This window comes from Hyla sarda, chromosome 1, assembly GCF_029499605.1.
Source record: "Hyla sarda isolate aHylSar1 chromosome 1, aHylSar1.hap1, whole genome shotgun sequence".
Taxonomy (NCBI): Eukaryota; Metazoa; Chordata; class Amphibia; order Anura; family Hylidae; genus Hyla; species Hyla sarda.
Window position 1 is genome coordinate 529,388,556 of NC_079189.1, and position 16,202 is coordinate 529,404,757.

Genomic DNA, 16,202 nt, shown 5'->3' on the forward strand with positions numbered 1-16,202 from the left:
GGATCCCTGCTCCTCCCTGGAGCGCTCGTGGCGTTCGTCTCTGTGCAGCGCTCCAGTCAGACCCGCTGACTGGGAGCGCTGCACTGGTGTCACCGGCGGGGATGCGATCCGCGTAGCGGGACACGCCCGCCCGCGGGTCGCATCCCAATCTCCTCACCTGCCCCGTCCTCTGGCTGTTCAGTCCCGGCGCGCGGCCCCGCTCTCTAGGGCCCGAGCGCGCCGGCTCTCTGAGATTTAAAGGGCCAGTGCACCATTGATTGGTGCCTGGCCTAATCAGTACCTGCACCTGTGCCATGTATATAAAAACCCACTTCCCCTTCCTGTCCTTGCCAGATCTTGTTGCCTTGTGCCCTGTGAAAGCGTTTAGTGTGTTCCCAAGCCTGTGTACCCAGACCTCCTGCTGTTGCCCCTGACTACGACTCTTGCTGCCTGCCCTGACCTTCTGCTACGTCCGACCTTGCTCTTGCCTTGTCCCTGTGTACCACGCCTGTCTCAGCTGGGGGTTACCTGCTGCTGCAAGTCCATCCTGCTTTGCGGTGGGCTCTGGTGAAAACCAGTAACCTGTTAGACTCCGTTCCCCTGGTACGGCCCACGCCATCACCCCACTGACACAGAGGATCCACCACCAGTGTCCTCCGCTGCATACCAGTCCGGATCCTGAAAACAGTGCACTGTTCAAATGGAACTGGATAGGTTAGAGGTTTGGGCTGGGAAGTGGCAGATGAGGTTCAACGCTGATAAATGTAAGGTAGTGCACATGGGAAGGAAAAATCCGGGCTGGGATTATGTATTTAAAGGGGTTATCCAGGAAAAAACTTTATATATATATATATATATATATATATATATATATATCTATCAAATGGCTCCAGAAAGTTAAACAGATTTGTAAATTACTTCTATTAAAAAATCTTAATCCTTTCAGTACTTATGAGCTTCTGAAGTTAAGGTTGTTCTTTTCTGTCTAGTTTAGAACTGCCCAGTTTAGAAGAGGTTTGCTATGGTGATTTGCTTCTAAACTGGGCGGTTCCCGAGATAAGTGTCATCAGAGAACACTTAGACAGAAAAGAACAACCTTAACTTCAGAAGCTCATAAGTACTGAAAGGATTGAGATTTTTTAATAGAAGTAATTTACAAATCTGTTTAACTTTCTGGAGCCAGTTGATATATATAAAAAAGTTTTTTCCTGGATAACCCCTTTAATGGGAGCACACATGGGACGACTGACGTGGAAAAGGAGTTGGGAGTCTTAGTTAACAGTAAATTTAGCTGTAGTTACCAGTGTCGAGCAGCTGCTGCCAAGGCAAATAAAATCATGGGGTGCATCAATAGGGGCATAGATGTCCACAACAAGGAAATAATTCTACCACTGTACAAATCACTAGTCAGACCACACATAGAATATTGTGTACAGTACTGGGCACCAGTGTACAAGAAAGATATAGTGGAGCTGGAGAGGGTTCAAAGATGGGCAACCAGAGTAATATGGGGAATGGGAGGACTACAGTACCCAGAAAGATTATCAGAATTGGGATTATTTAGTTTAGAAAAAAAGAAGGCTTAGGGAAGACCTAATAACTATGTATAAATATATCAGAGATCTCTCCCATGATCTATTTATCAATGGCAAAGCAAAAAGGAACCTTTGGATGGCGCTGCTGGTTCCAATGGTATAGGTAACAAACTGTAGCCAGAGATGCAGGTAGTACAAAACACTGGAAAGTTTATTGGACGAACCATAAAACAATCAAATCAGAGGATTACGCGTTTCGGGGGAGCCTCCCCCTTCTTCAGATCAGATACTGGTCTCTACACCAGTGTTTCCCAACCAGGATGCCTTTCGCTGTTGCTAAGTTACAACTCCCAACATGCTAGATGCATCCTGGTTGGGAAACACTGCTCTACATTTTACCTACAAGCTGACAGGCAACTGCTGAGTTACCGTTTTTTGCACATTTTTTCCCCCATTTTCAATAAAGTTTTATTGAAAAAGAGGAAAAAAATCTAGCAAATCCACGTCTTTCACGACTTGGCCGCTAGCTGGCGTGCTAACACGATTCCCACCCGCTCCAGGCTACGCATGCGTGCTCCAAACTCCAGGAGGAGGGGGTGGAGGAGGAGGAGGAGGAGGAGGAGGTGGCTGCGGGATTCCGTCTGGTTCCGTAGGCTGGAGGAGAGCCGAGGGAGGACACCACTACATCGGGCCGGGGCACCGGCGGGCTGTGGGCCGCATTGGAGACAATACCCGGGAGCTGTGAGCCCCTCTTCCCACCAGCAGGATGGTCATGGCGTATTTCCTGGATAATTTCTGGGTGAGCATTGGTGTGCGCCGCTTCCTGCCCGGTGTCCGGCCTCCTGTCCTCCCTTCCCTGCGGGCAGACAGTGCTTGTACCCCGGGGATGTGTATGTGTGACAGGGACCGGGCCGTGCTGCTATATACGGGGCAGGAATGGTGGGGATGTGTGCACCTATAGGTGACAGATTGTGCTGCACTACTGTAGGGGCTGTGTGTACAGTCACCTGTGCTTGTCACTTCACTATACAAAGCATTGACAACCAGTATAGCAGTGCCCTACAACCTGTGGCTCTCCAGCTGTTGCAAAACTACAACTCCCAGCATGCAGGCAGTTGTAGTTTTGCTACTGCTTTATTGCAATATGGTGTTGGTTCCAATGGTTACAATTGCAAATCTGTCAGTCAATGGCGGGGCTGTTGGTGCCCACAGGCTGGTGAGTGCTCTGTGCCAGGAAGCTGCAGCAGGTATAGCCTTGATGTTATGCACTGCTTGCCATAGAGCAGTGGTCTCCAAACTGTGGACCTCCAGATGTTAAAAAAAACTCCAATTCACAGCATGCCCACACAACCAGCAGTTGTTAAAATACCACTCCCAGCATGCCCACACAACCATTGGTTGCAAAACTACAACTCCCAGCATGTCCAGACAGCCAGTGATTACTAATGTAAAACTCCCAGCATGCCCAGACAGCCAGTGATTACTGACGTACAACTCCCAGCATGCCCAGACAGCCAGTGATTACTGACGTACAACTCCCAGCATGCCCAGACAGCCAGTGATTACTGACGTACAACTCCCAGCATGCCCAGACAGCCAGTGATTACTGACGTACAACTCCCAGCATGCCCAGACAGCCAGTGATTACTGACGTACAACTCCCAGCATGCCCAGACATCTGGAGGTCCGCAGTTTGAAGAACACTGCCGTAGAGTTATGTGCTTGGAGATTTCCATCTGTCAAATTTGACTAGACAGGTATATTCAGGAATAGACTTATTGATTCTTTCTTGCAAAAACAGCACCACTGCTGTCCTCAGGTTGTGCCTGGTATTACAGTTTGGAGCTGTTGATGTGAATGAGATTGGGCTGCAGTACTACATATGTCCTGTGGACAGGAGTGGTGCTTCTTTTTGCGAGAAAAAAGCTGGGTTTTTCTAATCCTGGGCAACCCATTTAATATGTATGATGTAGACTTAAAGGGGTTATCCTAACCTGCAGAATTGTTCCCTATCCAACTAGCTGGTCATCGACAGTCAGACCAATGTGCCCCCCTCCCCCCTCTGGTATTAAAGGGGTACTCCGGTGGAATCTTTTTATTTTTTTATTTTTTTTAAATCAACTGGCTCCAGAAAGTTAAACAGATTTGTAAATTACTTCTATAAAAAAAATCTTTATCCTTCCAGTACTTATTAGCAGCTGTATGCTACAGAGGAAATTATTTTCTTTTTGAATTTCTTTTTTTGTCTTGTCCACAGTGCTCTCTGCTGACACCTGATGCCTGTATCAGGAACTGTCCAGAGCAGGAGAAAATCCCCATAGCAAACCTATGCTGCTCTGGACAGTTCCTGACACAGACAGAGGTGTCAGCAGAGAGCACTGTGGAGAAGACAAAAAAAGAAATTCAAAAAGCAAAGCATTTCCTCTATAGCATACAGCTGCTAATAAGTACTAATAAGTAATAGAAATTAATTTACAAAGCTGTATAACTTTCTGGCACCAGTTCATTTTAACAATAACGTTTTCCACCGGAGTACCCCTTTAAGAACTGAGGTCAATTCTTCCCCAAATGAATGGAGGGGCAGCACGCATTGGATGGCCAGCTCTGTACTCATTCTTTATGGGTCTCCCAAACATTGCTGAGCAGTAGCTGCCGCTCCTTTCTTGACATCCGTGGGGGTCCCAGCTGTCAGACTCACATACATCACTTAGTTATTCCCCATGCCAGTGTATTATGGTGAGAGTTGTAGTCCTGCAACAGCTGGAGGCTCACTAGTTGGGAAACACTGCCCTATGCTGTGGACAACTACAAAATGTATATCTTGGGAAAACCCCTTTTTAAATTTGTACGGCCGGGTTCAGATGGATCAGTTTCATTGGGGTTCAGTTTCTTGGAAAGAAATAAACAAATCATTTGTAATCATTTTTTTTTCTATTTTCTAATTCAAAAGTTTCAGAGCTGAGTAGAGAAATGCAGGAGAATCTCTCCCATCTGGGGTCCCCACTAATACGCCAGATGCCTTCCTTTGCCTTTTATTTATACCGCGCCAATGTATTCGGCAGCGCTGCAGAGATTATCTGTCAAATCCTTGTCCCCATTGTGGCATACAACTAAATTCCACATTAACTTACCAGTATGGGGAGAACATACAGGCTACATGGACAGGTTGTTCTCGGGTGGATTTGTACCCAGGGCCGCAGCACTGCAGAGCAATAATGTTAAAGGGGTATTCCAGGTATTTTTATTTATATATATATATATATATATATATATATATATATATATATATATCTCAACTGGCTCCAGAAAGTTAAACAGAATTGTAAATGACTTCTATTAAAAAAAATCTTAATCCTTTCAGTACTTATGAGCTGCTGAAGTTGAGTTATTCTTTTCTGTCTAAGTCCTCTCTGATGACATGTGTTTCGGGAACCGCCCAGTTTAGAAGCAAATCCCCATAGCAAACCTCTTTTACTCTGTGCAGTTCCCAAGACCAGCAGAGATGTCAGCAGAGAGCACTGTTGCCAGACAGGAAACAACAACTCAACTTCAGCAGCTGATAATTATTTAAAGGATTAAGATTTTTTTTTAATAGAAGTAATTTACAAATCTGTTTAACTTTCTGGAGTCAGTTGATATAATTTTTTTTAATTTTTTTTCCTGGAATACCCCTTTAACCATTGCACCACCCGGCTGATCTGGAGATCACTTGTAGCATCGGCTTCACTCGGGGGGGGGGAAATGAGCAAAGCTCATCGACAGGAGGACGAGTGGGAACAGGGCCTTAAAGGGGTACTCCACTGGCCAGCGTGGAGGGGGCGTGACGGCTGTCACGCCCCCTCCACGCTGGCCAGTGGAGTACCCCTTTAAAGGGAATCGGCACCACCGCTCCAACCTGCTTGCACAGGCTTATGATATGGGTGATTCTGACTCTAGTGGATTTTATGGTTTTGTAATCTGTGTCTTGGTTTCTTCGCTGTGCCTGAAAATATGTAAATGAGGTGGCTTGGTGCACTGGGGGCCTTCTGTGACATCCATCCTACATCTTCCAGGTTAACACCCTCCTCATGTTCATCCCTATGAGATCTCGTGCACTATTGGCTCGCAGTGACTATCGGACATGTCCTGTTTATGGATCACATTTAATCTGGAAGTTTCTGCGTAACTTGTCATTTATTCATGTAAATAACTGCTTATTCTGGGCTAAGTAGTCATGTGGGCGGTCCTACTTAGTGATTGACAGCTCTCCATATGCACTTATGACTGTCAATCACTGAATAGGACCGCCCACATGACTTTGACAAGATATTTAGATCAATCAGCTTTATAACATGATGGCTGCATTTTCTATGTGACCGATTCCTTATAAACTTCACGTATACAGCCATTTTCCCATTGCATTCACTGCAATTCAGTGTGAAAAAAATGGATGGAAAATAGATTTTTTAAGCCCCAAAATACACTCCAAAATCTGTGTGTGATTATAGCTTTTCAGTTGGTTACTAGACCTGAATATGTTAGACACCGTAAATGAAATATGTATTTACAATATGAGTATTTTTTTTTATTAACTGAACATTTTTTGTTCCCTATTGTATATACTTTTGCTTTATCTGCTTGTTTCATATTTTACGTTTCTGGCGATGTTACTAAAGTACTCCTCAACAGGGAAGAGCTATGCAAAAAACTTGTTTTTAAATTTAAGACCCTTATGGCCTGAGTATTGAAACAATAAGGTTTTTTCTGTAAAATAGGGCAAAAGGGTTATTGGAGTACTCCGTTGGAAAACATTTTATTTATTTATTTATTTATTTATTTTTATCAATTGGTGCCAGAAAGTTAAACAGATTTGTAAATTACTTCTATTAAAAAATCTTAATCCTTCTTATACTTATTAGCTGCTGAATACTACAGAGGAAATTATTTTCTTTTTGGAACACAGAGCTCTCTGCTGACATCACGAGCACAGTGCTCTCTGCTGACATCTCTGTACATTTTAAGAACTGTCCAGAGTAGGAGAAAATCCCCATAGAAAACATATGCTGCTCTGGACAGTTCCTAAAATGGACAGATGTCAGCAGAGAGCACTGTGGTCATGATGTCATCAGAGAGATCTGTGTTCCAAAAAAAAAAAATTCCTCTGTAGTATTCAGCAGTAGAGATGAGCGAACTTACAGTAAATTCGATTTGTCACGAACTTCTCGGCTCAGCAGTAGATGACTTATCCTGCATAAATTAGTTCAGCTTTCAGGTGCTCCGGTGGGCTGGAAAAGCTGGATACATTCCTAGGAAAGATTCTCCTAGGACTGTATCCATCTTTTCCGGCCCATGGGAGAACCTGAAAGCTGAACTAATTTATGCAGGATAAGTCATCAACTGCCGAGCCGAGAAGTTCGTGACGAATCGAATTTACTGTAAGTTTGCTCATCTCTATTCAGCAGCTAATAAGTACTGGAAAGATTAAGATTTTTTAATAGAAGTAATTTACAAATTTGCTTAACTTTCTGGCACCAGTTGACTTAAAAAAAAATAAATAAAAAAAAAAAGTATTCCACTGGAGTAACCCTTTAAAGTGGGTGTGAATGTCCTTTTCTGCGGACGTATGCACTTTCTGTAAGCCAGGTTGGACCTGGAATACATATGTGACTTTTATGGAGATGCAACTTTTTTTCTTCATAAATAATGACTAGCGCATTTCATAAATACATGACCACTGCAAAGTAAAAAAAAAAAAAAAAAAATTACTACATGAGCAGATTTCAGAAATGTGCTTTGGAATAAGCAAAAATCAAAAAGTCGCCGCATGTATAGAAAAGTCGCACGTGTGCAGGTACATGAGACTTTTTTACGGAAAAAAAATCTACTATGTAGCTTGATAAATCTCCTTTTGAGTGGTTATGGGTATACAGCTGGGCAAGTACATAGGTCAGTGTTTCCCAACCAGGGTGCCTCCAGCTGTTGCAAAACTACAACTCCCAGCATGCACGGACAGCCAAAGGCTGTCCGTGCATGCTGGGAGTTGTAGTTTTGCAACAGCTGGAGTCACCCTTATTGGGAAACCCTGACATAGGTGTTCTGTGGATACAATATAGATGCACATCATTGGTGCCACTGATCCAGTTCCTACTGCTCTAGTGCACAGACACTTGTATGGTACTGTATACTGCAGGCACAGGTGGCCTACTCTACTGTGCTTGCTAGAAGGCGTTAGATGGACTATAAATATATATGCAGTGAATGTTTGTCTAGCAATGATCAGACCCGGTTATCACTTGAGAGTAGACGGATTGAACACACAGACTGTATGGATGGGCGTATACACTTATTAGCTTTGTGCATCATGCAGCTGCTATGCGCAAGCGAGTTTGCTTTTCAGTATATTGTACATGTGTCATATGCATTTGTTAAAGGGTACCTTTCATCAAAAAAACTTTTGATATATTATACATTAATGTATGCAGAATAACTTTCCAATAGCATGTTATTAAAAAATATGCTTCTTTCTATTTAATTTTCCACTTTGAAAAAATTACCACTAGGGGTCTCCCTACCAGTCCTTCTTTATAGATTTCAGACTCATGCAGGAGTCCTAAATCTCAGACTGCAGCCAGAACACAAACTCAGCACTGCTCACTGCCAGGGAGCAGTGTTGAGCTTGTCTGTGTCCCGGCTGCAGTCTGAGATTTAGGACTCCAGTATGAGTCTGAAATCTATAAAGAAGGACTGGTAGGGAGACCCCTAGTGGTCATTTTTTCAAAGTGGAAAATTGAATAGAAAGAAGCATATTTTTTAATAACATGCTAATAGAAAGTTATTCTGCATACATTAATCTATAATATATCAAAGTTTTTTTGATGAAAGGTACCCTTTAAACCTCCATGTTCAGTTGCCACTTGATATGCAGTTGGTGTAATTTTTGGATGTATTGGATTCCTATTTTTAAGATTACCCCAGTCCTAGATAATGTTGCCTTTTCAAGTGGCCATAATGACATTCACTCAATTTCAGGCTTTTCCCTGGTATCCTAGAAGTGACATAGAAGGGGTGGTATATTCCTGATGAAGGTGCAGAGGTACCTTTTCTTTAACCCCTTAAGGACTCAGCCCATTTTGGCCTTAAGGACACAGACAATTTAATTTTTACGTTTTCATTTTTTCCTCTTCGCCTTCTAAAAATCATAACTCTTTTATATTTTCATCCACAGACTAGTATGAGGGCTTGTTTTTTGCGCGACTAGTTGTCCTTTGTAATGACATAACTCATTATATCATAAAATGTATGGCGCAACCAAAAAACACTATTTTTGTGGGGAAATTAAAACGAAAAACGCAATTTTGCTCATTTTGGAAGGTTTCGTTTTCACGCCGTACAATTTATGGTAAAAATTACGTGTGTTCTTTATTTTGAGGGTCAATACGATTAAAATGATACCCATTATTACATACTTTTCTATTATTGTTGCGCTTAAAAAAATCACAAACTTTTTAACCAAATTAGTATGTTTATAATCCCTTTATTTTGTTGACCTCTAACTTTTTTATTTTTCCGTATAAGCGGCGGTATGGGGGCTCATTTTTTGCGGCATGATCTGTACTTTTTTTTTATACCACATTTGCATATAAAAAACTTTTAATACATTTTTTTATTTTTTTTTTAATAAAATGTATTAAAAAAGTAGGAATTTTGGACTTTTTTTTTTTTTTTTACCGTTCATTAACATTTTATTATAATAGTTAGGACATTTACACACGCGGCGATACCAAATATGTCTATAAAATTAATTTACGCTTTTTTGGGGGTAAAATAGGAAAAAAATGACGTTTTACTTTTTTATTGGGGGAGGGGATTTTTCACTTTTTTTTTACTTTTACATTTTTTTACATTTTTTTACATTTTTTTTTACACTTGAATAGTCCCCATTGGGGACTATTCATAGCAATACCATGATTGCTAATACTGATCTGTTCTATGTATAGGACATAGAACAGATCAATGTTTTCGGTGATCTTCTGCTCTGGTCTGCTCGATCACAGACCAGAGCAGGAGACGCCGGGAGCCGGACGGAGGAAGGAGAGGGGACCTCCGTGCGGCGTTCTGAATGATCGGATCCCCGCAGCAGCGCAGCGGGCAATCCGATCATTCATTCAAATTGCGCACTGCCGCAGATGCCGGGATCTGTATTGATCCCGGCACCTGAGGGGTTAATGGCGGACGCCCGCGAGATCGCGGGCGTCGGCCATTGCCGGCGGGTCCCTGGCTGCAATCAGCAGCTGGGATCAGCCGCGCATGACACGGGCATCGCTCCGATGCCCGCGGTTATGCACAGGACGTAAATGTACGTCCTGGTGCGTTAAGTACCACCGCACCAGGACGTACATTTACGTCCTGCGTCCTTAAGGGGTTAAAGGGGTACTCCGCCAGAAAACATTTTTTATTTTTAAATCAACTGGGGCCAGAAAGTTAAACAGATTTGTAAATTACTTCTATTTAAAAATCTTAATCCTTCCAGTACTTATCAGCTGCTGTATGCTCCACAGGAAGTTCATTTCTTTTTGAATTTCTTTTCTGTCTGACCACAGTGCTCTCTGCTGACACCTCTGTCCATGTCAGGAACTGTCCAGAGTAGGAGCAAATACCCATTAGCAAACCTATCCTGCTCTGGACAGTTCCTAAAATGGACAGAGGTGTCAGCAGAGAGAACTGTGGTCAGACAGAAAGGAAATTCCAAACGAAAAGAACTTCCTCTGTAGTATACAGCAGCTGATAAGTACTAGAAGGATTAAGATTTTTTTATAGAAGTAATTTACAAATCTGTTTAACTTTCTGTCATCGGTTGATTAAAAAAAAAATAATAATGATAATAATAATTTCCAGTGGAGTATCCCATTGAAAGTTGCTGGCATACCAGCTGATTACATCCATAAGCCTCCATTAGCCTGACAGAGGTCACTAGTGTCCTTTGCTGCTATTCCATAAAAGACAGTGTGCAGTATAAAAAAGTATAAAAACCTATTTGGATGACATAGCTCTTTGTAACATGGCCGGCGATCAGCTGGCGAATGAGCAAATAATTGCGCTCCTTTACAGTGTGTGGGCAAACCATCTGATATGGCCCCTGGGTAGAGCAGAAGAGTTAAGAATTTTATTGTTTGAACTATGATATACCGTATTTATCGGGGTATACCACGCACCGCCCTATAACACGCACCCTCATTTTACCAAGGATATTTGGGTAAAAAAAGTTTTTTACCCAAATATCCATGATAAAATGAGGGTGCGTGTGTGCGCGTGTATACCCCGATACACCCCCAGGAAAGGCAGTGGGAGAGAGGCCGTCGCTGCCCGCTTCTCTCCCCCTGCCTTTCCTGGGGTCTAGAGCGCTGCTGTCGGCCCTTTTTACCCCCTGGCTGCTCCAGGCCTCCGTCGTGCGTCCCCAGCGTCGTTGCTATGCACGGCGCGGCGCTCTGACGTCATGCGCCGCGCCGTTCAGCGCATAGCAATGACGTCGGGGACGCACGACGGAGGCCTGGAGCAGCGCGGACCGGACTCAGGTAATTATGCCACCGGGGATGGGGGGAGGCAGCGGGGCAGCGGCGCCGGCAATGGGTGCCGCTGCCCCTTCTCTCCCCCTGGCTGTCGGCGCCGCTTCTCTCTCCCTGGCTATCGGCGCCGGCACCGATAGTCAGGGGGACAGAACAGGCAGCGGCGCCGATAACCAGGGGGAGAGAAGGGCCGGCAGCAGCGCTCTAGACCCCAGGAAAGGCAGGGGGAGAGAAGCGGGCAGCGACGGCCTCTCTCCCCCTGCCTTTCCTGGGGGTGTATCGGCGTATAACACGCACACAGACTTTAGGCAAAAAATTTTAGCCTAAAAAGTGCGTGTTATATGCCGATAAATACGGTATTTTATTTTTGAATTGGGTTACTGTTTTTATTATACCAATGACTTAAATGGGAACATTGCTTGTAATATGCCACCAGAACCCCCCCCCACCCCCTCCTCAGTCAAATACTTGTAATGCATGTAAAGGGTATATTATTGTTTGCTTTACATATGTATACTCAGCTGGGCCGAGCATTTATATGTGTGTGTGTGTGTGTGTGTGTGTGTGTGTGTGTGTGTGTGGTTGGGGGGACTGACACAGCTTTTTCACAACTCCAATCTTAGGGTACGTTCAAATGAGCAGATCCCCAGCGCGTATTAAGCTGCGGATCCGCTGCTGAAGGACCTCTGTACAGGTGCCTGCTTGGAGCAGCAATACGCGTCTGCAAGCAGACACACTGAAGCGATGTGCGAGTCACTGCGCATGCGCGGTGTACTCGCACACATCGTGGCCGCTCCCCATGCTCTATGAGCTAGGCCGAGAGCTGCCGCCATGTGCGAGTATACTGCGCATGTGCACGGCAACTAGCACATCGCAGTGTGTCTGCTTGTAGCGGCGGATTGCCGCTCCGAGCAGGCACTTGTAAAGGCAGCATATAGTGGTCCTTCCGTGGCGGATCCGCATCGTAATACGCGCTGGGGATCCGCTCGTGTGAACGTACCCTTAGGCTACGTTCACACTGCGGAAATTCTGTAATTCAGCTCAAATTCCGTTCTGAAGAAGGTTCCAGGAGAATTTTTGCAGATTTGCCTAATTTCAGTGGAGTTTTCGGCAGAATTTATGCGTGCTCAAAACACTGAATTCTGCCGAAATTCTAAGCCCTATTGAGTTCAATGGGATTCCACTACAATATTCAAAGACAAGTATTTAAATTTTGTGGAATGTTAAATCCCATTAAACACAATGAGGGACATTTATCAATGTTTGCTTATGTATTCTTTTTTTTAGTAATTTTTTCCTTACTTTTTTTTTGCTTATGTGCGACTTATTTATCAACTGGTTTCAGCCTGTTGATAATTTTCTTTCACGTAAGCAATTTTTCCTTTTTTTACTTTGGTAGTAGCTTTTTCTGCTCCATGTTTGAGCTGGAGTAAATTGAGTCAATTTTTAACCCGGTTGCGACTTTTTTTTGCGCAGTTGCGACTGTCGCAGTTAATAAATACCTGTCTACCTGTAGTCCATTTTAAAATTATTACTACGTAGTTAATTTTTGGAAAACTTGCTTTTCTCGCTTTTCAGTCAAAATGTTGCACGAAAAATCGCGTTGTCGCCTTTGCGACAATTATAGTAAAGAAAACCTGACTAAACCTGTTGATAAATGTCCATAATGTGCTTTTCGGGGGAATTTTAGGCTGAAACATTGTGTAGAATTCCGCACGGAAATTTTGCTGTGTGAACATCTTAAGCAGTGTTTTCCAAGCAATGTGTCTCCAGCTGTTGCAAAACTACAACTCCCAGCATGCCCGGACAGCCGAAGGCTGTCCGGACATGCTGGGAGTTGTAGTTTTGCAACAGCTGGAGACACGCTGGAAAACACGGATCTAAAAAGTCAGCTAATCCGTGCTAACCTTACCCACATTTCAGGTTTCTGGGATTGCACATGGGAAAATCCTGCTATATGGAATGAAGTAAGAGCTTACACTATGTACTATGGCTTTCTTCTGCGTGATGTCACTATTGAACTATGTGCCCTGTTAAGGGTCCCTGTGCTCTTATTTATTGACTTTCTGCCATTGACCGGTGAGATAAGGTTACAGGATATGCATACATCACATACTTCTCCCCACTTAAAGCCCCCTTAACAAAAGCATTTGTTTTCCAAGAAGTGAAGGAATGTAGCATTGTTGTACCTACATGCTGTGAGCGGAGCACATATACAGTATGGATGCCGAAATCCCCAACGAAATCCATGTTTATCCCATTTCATGTCCTTTGACTGCTCCGACTTGATGAAGCTTCACTAAGTAGCATTGTGGTATAATGATCTGTGACCCCGCTACTTCTCTGTAGGCGACATCCATTACTGCAGAAACCAAAGCCGCATGTGTTGGCTGAATAAATTGCGCACCCGGAAGATGAGCAGATGGTGTTCGATAGCGATGTCCACCGTGCCCAGAATTTCTGCACGTGAACGCCTCGTCGCCTGACTTAATGCCGGCCACGTAAATGTAACGTCATTCTGGAAAATCATGGAACTTTCCAGATAAAGATTTGGTCATCTTATAGCGTGAAATGAAGTTTCCAATTTAAAACCTAATTCCAGACACAACTGGTGGCAGGGCATCAATCTATGCCACCAGGGCTTGTGAATTATCAGTGGTAACCTCACTGGACATGCAGCATGTCTAATTATTTTGCAGATTTTCCCTATTGACTGTAAAGGAAAGTAAAAATCTGCATTGAATCTGGAATAAAAAGCATTGTTGCAGTTTTCGAACCACTGTTTTTCTCCTTTAGGGTAGGGTCACACGAAGGGCATCAGCGCCTATTTCACGCTGCCTATGCGCCATTGGCGATCTCGAGTGAGCTCCCTGCTGTGACTAGGTAAGGCTTCTTTTACACAGTGCGACAGATGGCAGGTAACACGGGGAGAATAGTGGGAGAAAAAAATACATAACGCAACGTCTTTTTCTCCCGCTACTCCCTTCAAAAAACAACGGCGCCAGATGGACCCCATAATAGTAAATGGGATCTGTCGGGACCTGTTGTTGCTCGTTGTGCCCCGTTGGACATTAAAGGCACACAAAAAAAAGTGCCTAACGGACCTTTTCTGATGGGGAAATGGCAGTGTGAAAGGGGCCTAACTGTGTGTCTGCTCGTAGCAGTGGATTTACCACTGTGCATCTGCTACCAGCAGGCACTGTGTCTACAGCAGAAAATCTGCTACTACGAGCGCACACACAGAGCTACCTGGCCACAGCAGGGAGCTCGCTCTTGTGTCTGCATCGGTGCATAATCTACGGATGCGCTCTGTGTGACTTTACCCGGTTAGCCCATGTTCACATGTTGGAATTTCCGTGCAGAATACTGCATTGGAATTCAACAGGATTCTGCTGCGCTGTGCATGCGGCAGAATTTCTGTGACAGACGTTTCTGGCACGGAAAATCCGATTTCTGTGTCTGCAGACTCCGCACGGAATGCATAGCCATCTATGAGAGTGCATTCCTGTGCGGTCCTAGTGCCAGTTTATGCCAGTGCCCGCAGTTTGAGGAATGTCTGCATGGAGAATCTCTGTGCGGACATTCGGTAGTGTGAACGTAGCTTTACAGATTCTGCAGGAAAATCAGCACTGGCAACTTCACGTTCACTATTTGGTGGGGATTTAGTATTTCCTTTTTGTGTAAATGTTCCCTGTTTTTCATTGCCAGTTTTTTTTTTTATATGAAATCCAATGTTTCCCTGTATTGTGTAAAACATAAATGTAAAGTGTCCGTCTTCCAGAAGGAAAAGAACTTGCTTTTAGAGTGAATGAGCACTTGTTGGCTTATCGCGTCCATTGTGTAGTCAATATAACTAGTGTTATTGATCACACCTCGCCCTGTGGAAATAGGGGACCTATGACTGATAATGATGAATTTAAAGGTTTAAAGGGTCACGTGATCGAGTCTTCTGAAGGCTCAGCAGACTAATGTCAATCAACAAGACCAGAGCACGTTATCTGCGGCCCGTTGCCCTATGAAAAGAGCCCTTAGTCTTTACACGCCACTTGGCTATTAAATCCCCAGTCAGGTTCTAAGGCTTTCAAAGGAGTTAAACGTTGACAAGCAGGCATTCTTCCTCCAATAGGTTGCACGAGAGTGTAAGCTCTATTCCCACATTGGAAAAGTCCTACCTAAATTCCAGTTGTACTGTGAATGACCTCTAAGTCCCCACATGCCTTAGGAGTCTTACCTTTGAGACACACACATACTAAGGCTACATCTTCATTACAATTGTGTGGTACGGCTGCCCGATCCAGCGGGGAAATGTAATAACCGTCTGCTGCCGTATCCCTGCCAGACCCGCTCTGCGTCAGATAGTGACTCCAGTCGGCTCATTTTTGGACTGTATTTCCTATGGAATAATTTTATAAACTTCAAATAATTTCAAAGTTTAATGTTGGTCTCACCATTTTACTGAGATGAGGAAAATTAAAACCAATTTACTTGTCATCCAGACTCCGAGGACATTATCTGTGAGGGGGAGGAACATTAATAGAAATCAGATAGATAAAAGTTAAATATGACCGATCTGAGAGGACAGAAACAACTACTACTTAATACCAACAAGATGGAGCATAGCCACAACCAAACTGAACTGCAACCCCCTAGAGACAGAAAGGCAGATTGTTCCTCTTTATTCAGTATTTGAATTGTGTCCCAGGATATGCTTGTTTCAGAAGATACTGGGTAACTTACAAAGAATAAACATATTATTCATCATTATATTCTCTTCCTTACTCCTTTTTTATTTTTACATTTTCTCAGGGGAAAAAAACTGCTCTGGGGAAAAAAAACCTGTAATTTCCCCCCCCCCAATTTTGTCTTTTTTCCATGCTTTTTCATCTCTAGTAACAATCAGATTGATGGTTATTGTTATGTACGAATGACCTATTTTTTCACATAAAGTAATATTCGTACATTGGAAGATTCTTTACGGAATAGTAATATAGTTTGAATTGTAAAAGTTTTTGTTTAAACAAGGCCGTATTGTTGGGCCAACAAAAAAAGTTAAACTGACTCCTACAGTATTCTACAAGATCATTTGTGAGAATAAAATGTCTTTTAAGGGTAGGGTCACACACAGGTTATATGCAGTGTATTTCAT

The 16,202-nt window shown here is 43.4% G+C and overlaps 1 protein-coding gene across 1 annotated transcript in view; it reads left to right on the forward strand.

Annotated features, from left to right (window-relative positions):
- The first annotated feature begins 2,101 nt into the window (after positions 1–2,101).
- Positions 2,102–16,202, forward strand: part of FCHO2 (FCH and mu domain containing endocytic adaptor 2) — a 145,574-nt gene continuing 131,473 nt past the window's right edge. Inside the window, exon 1 of the mRNA XM_056539861.1 lies at positions 2,102–2,313. Coding sequence (XP_056395836.1) covers positions 2,281–2,313 — 33 coding nt within the window. The 5' untranslated portion in view covers positions 2,102–2,280. The remainder of the gene's footprint in view (positions 2,314–16,202) is intronic.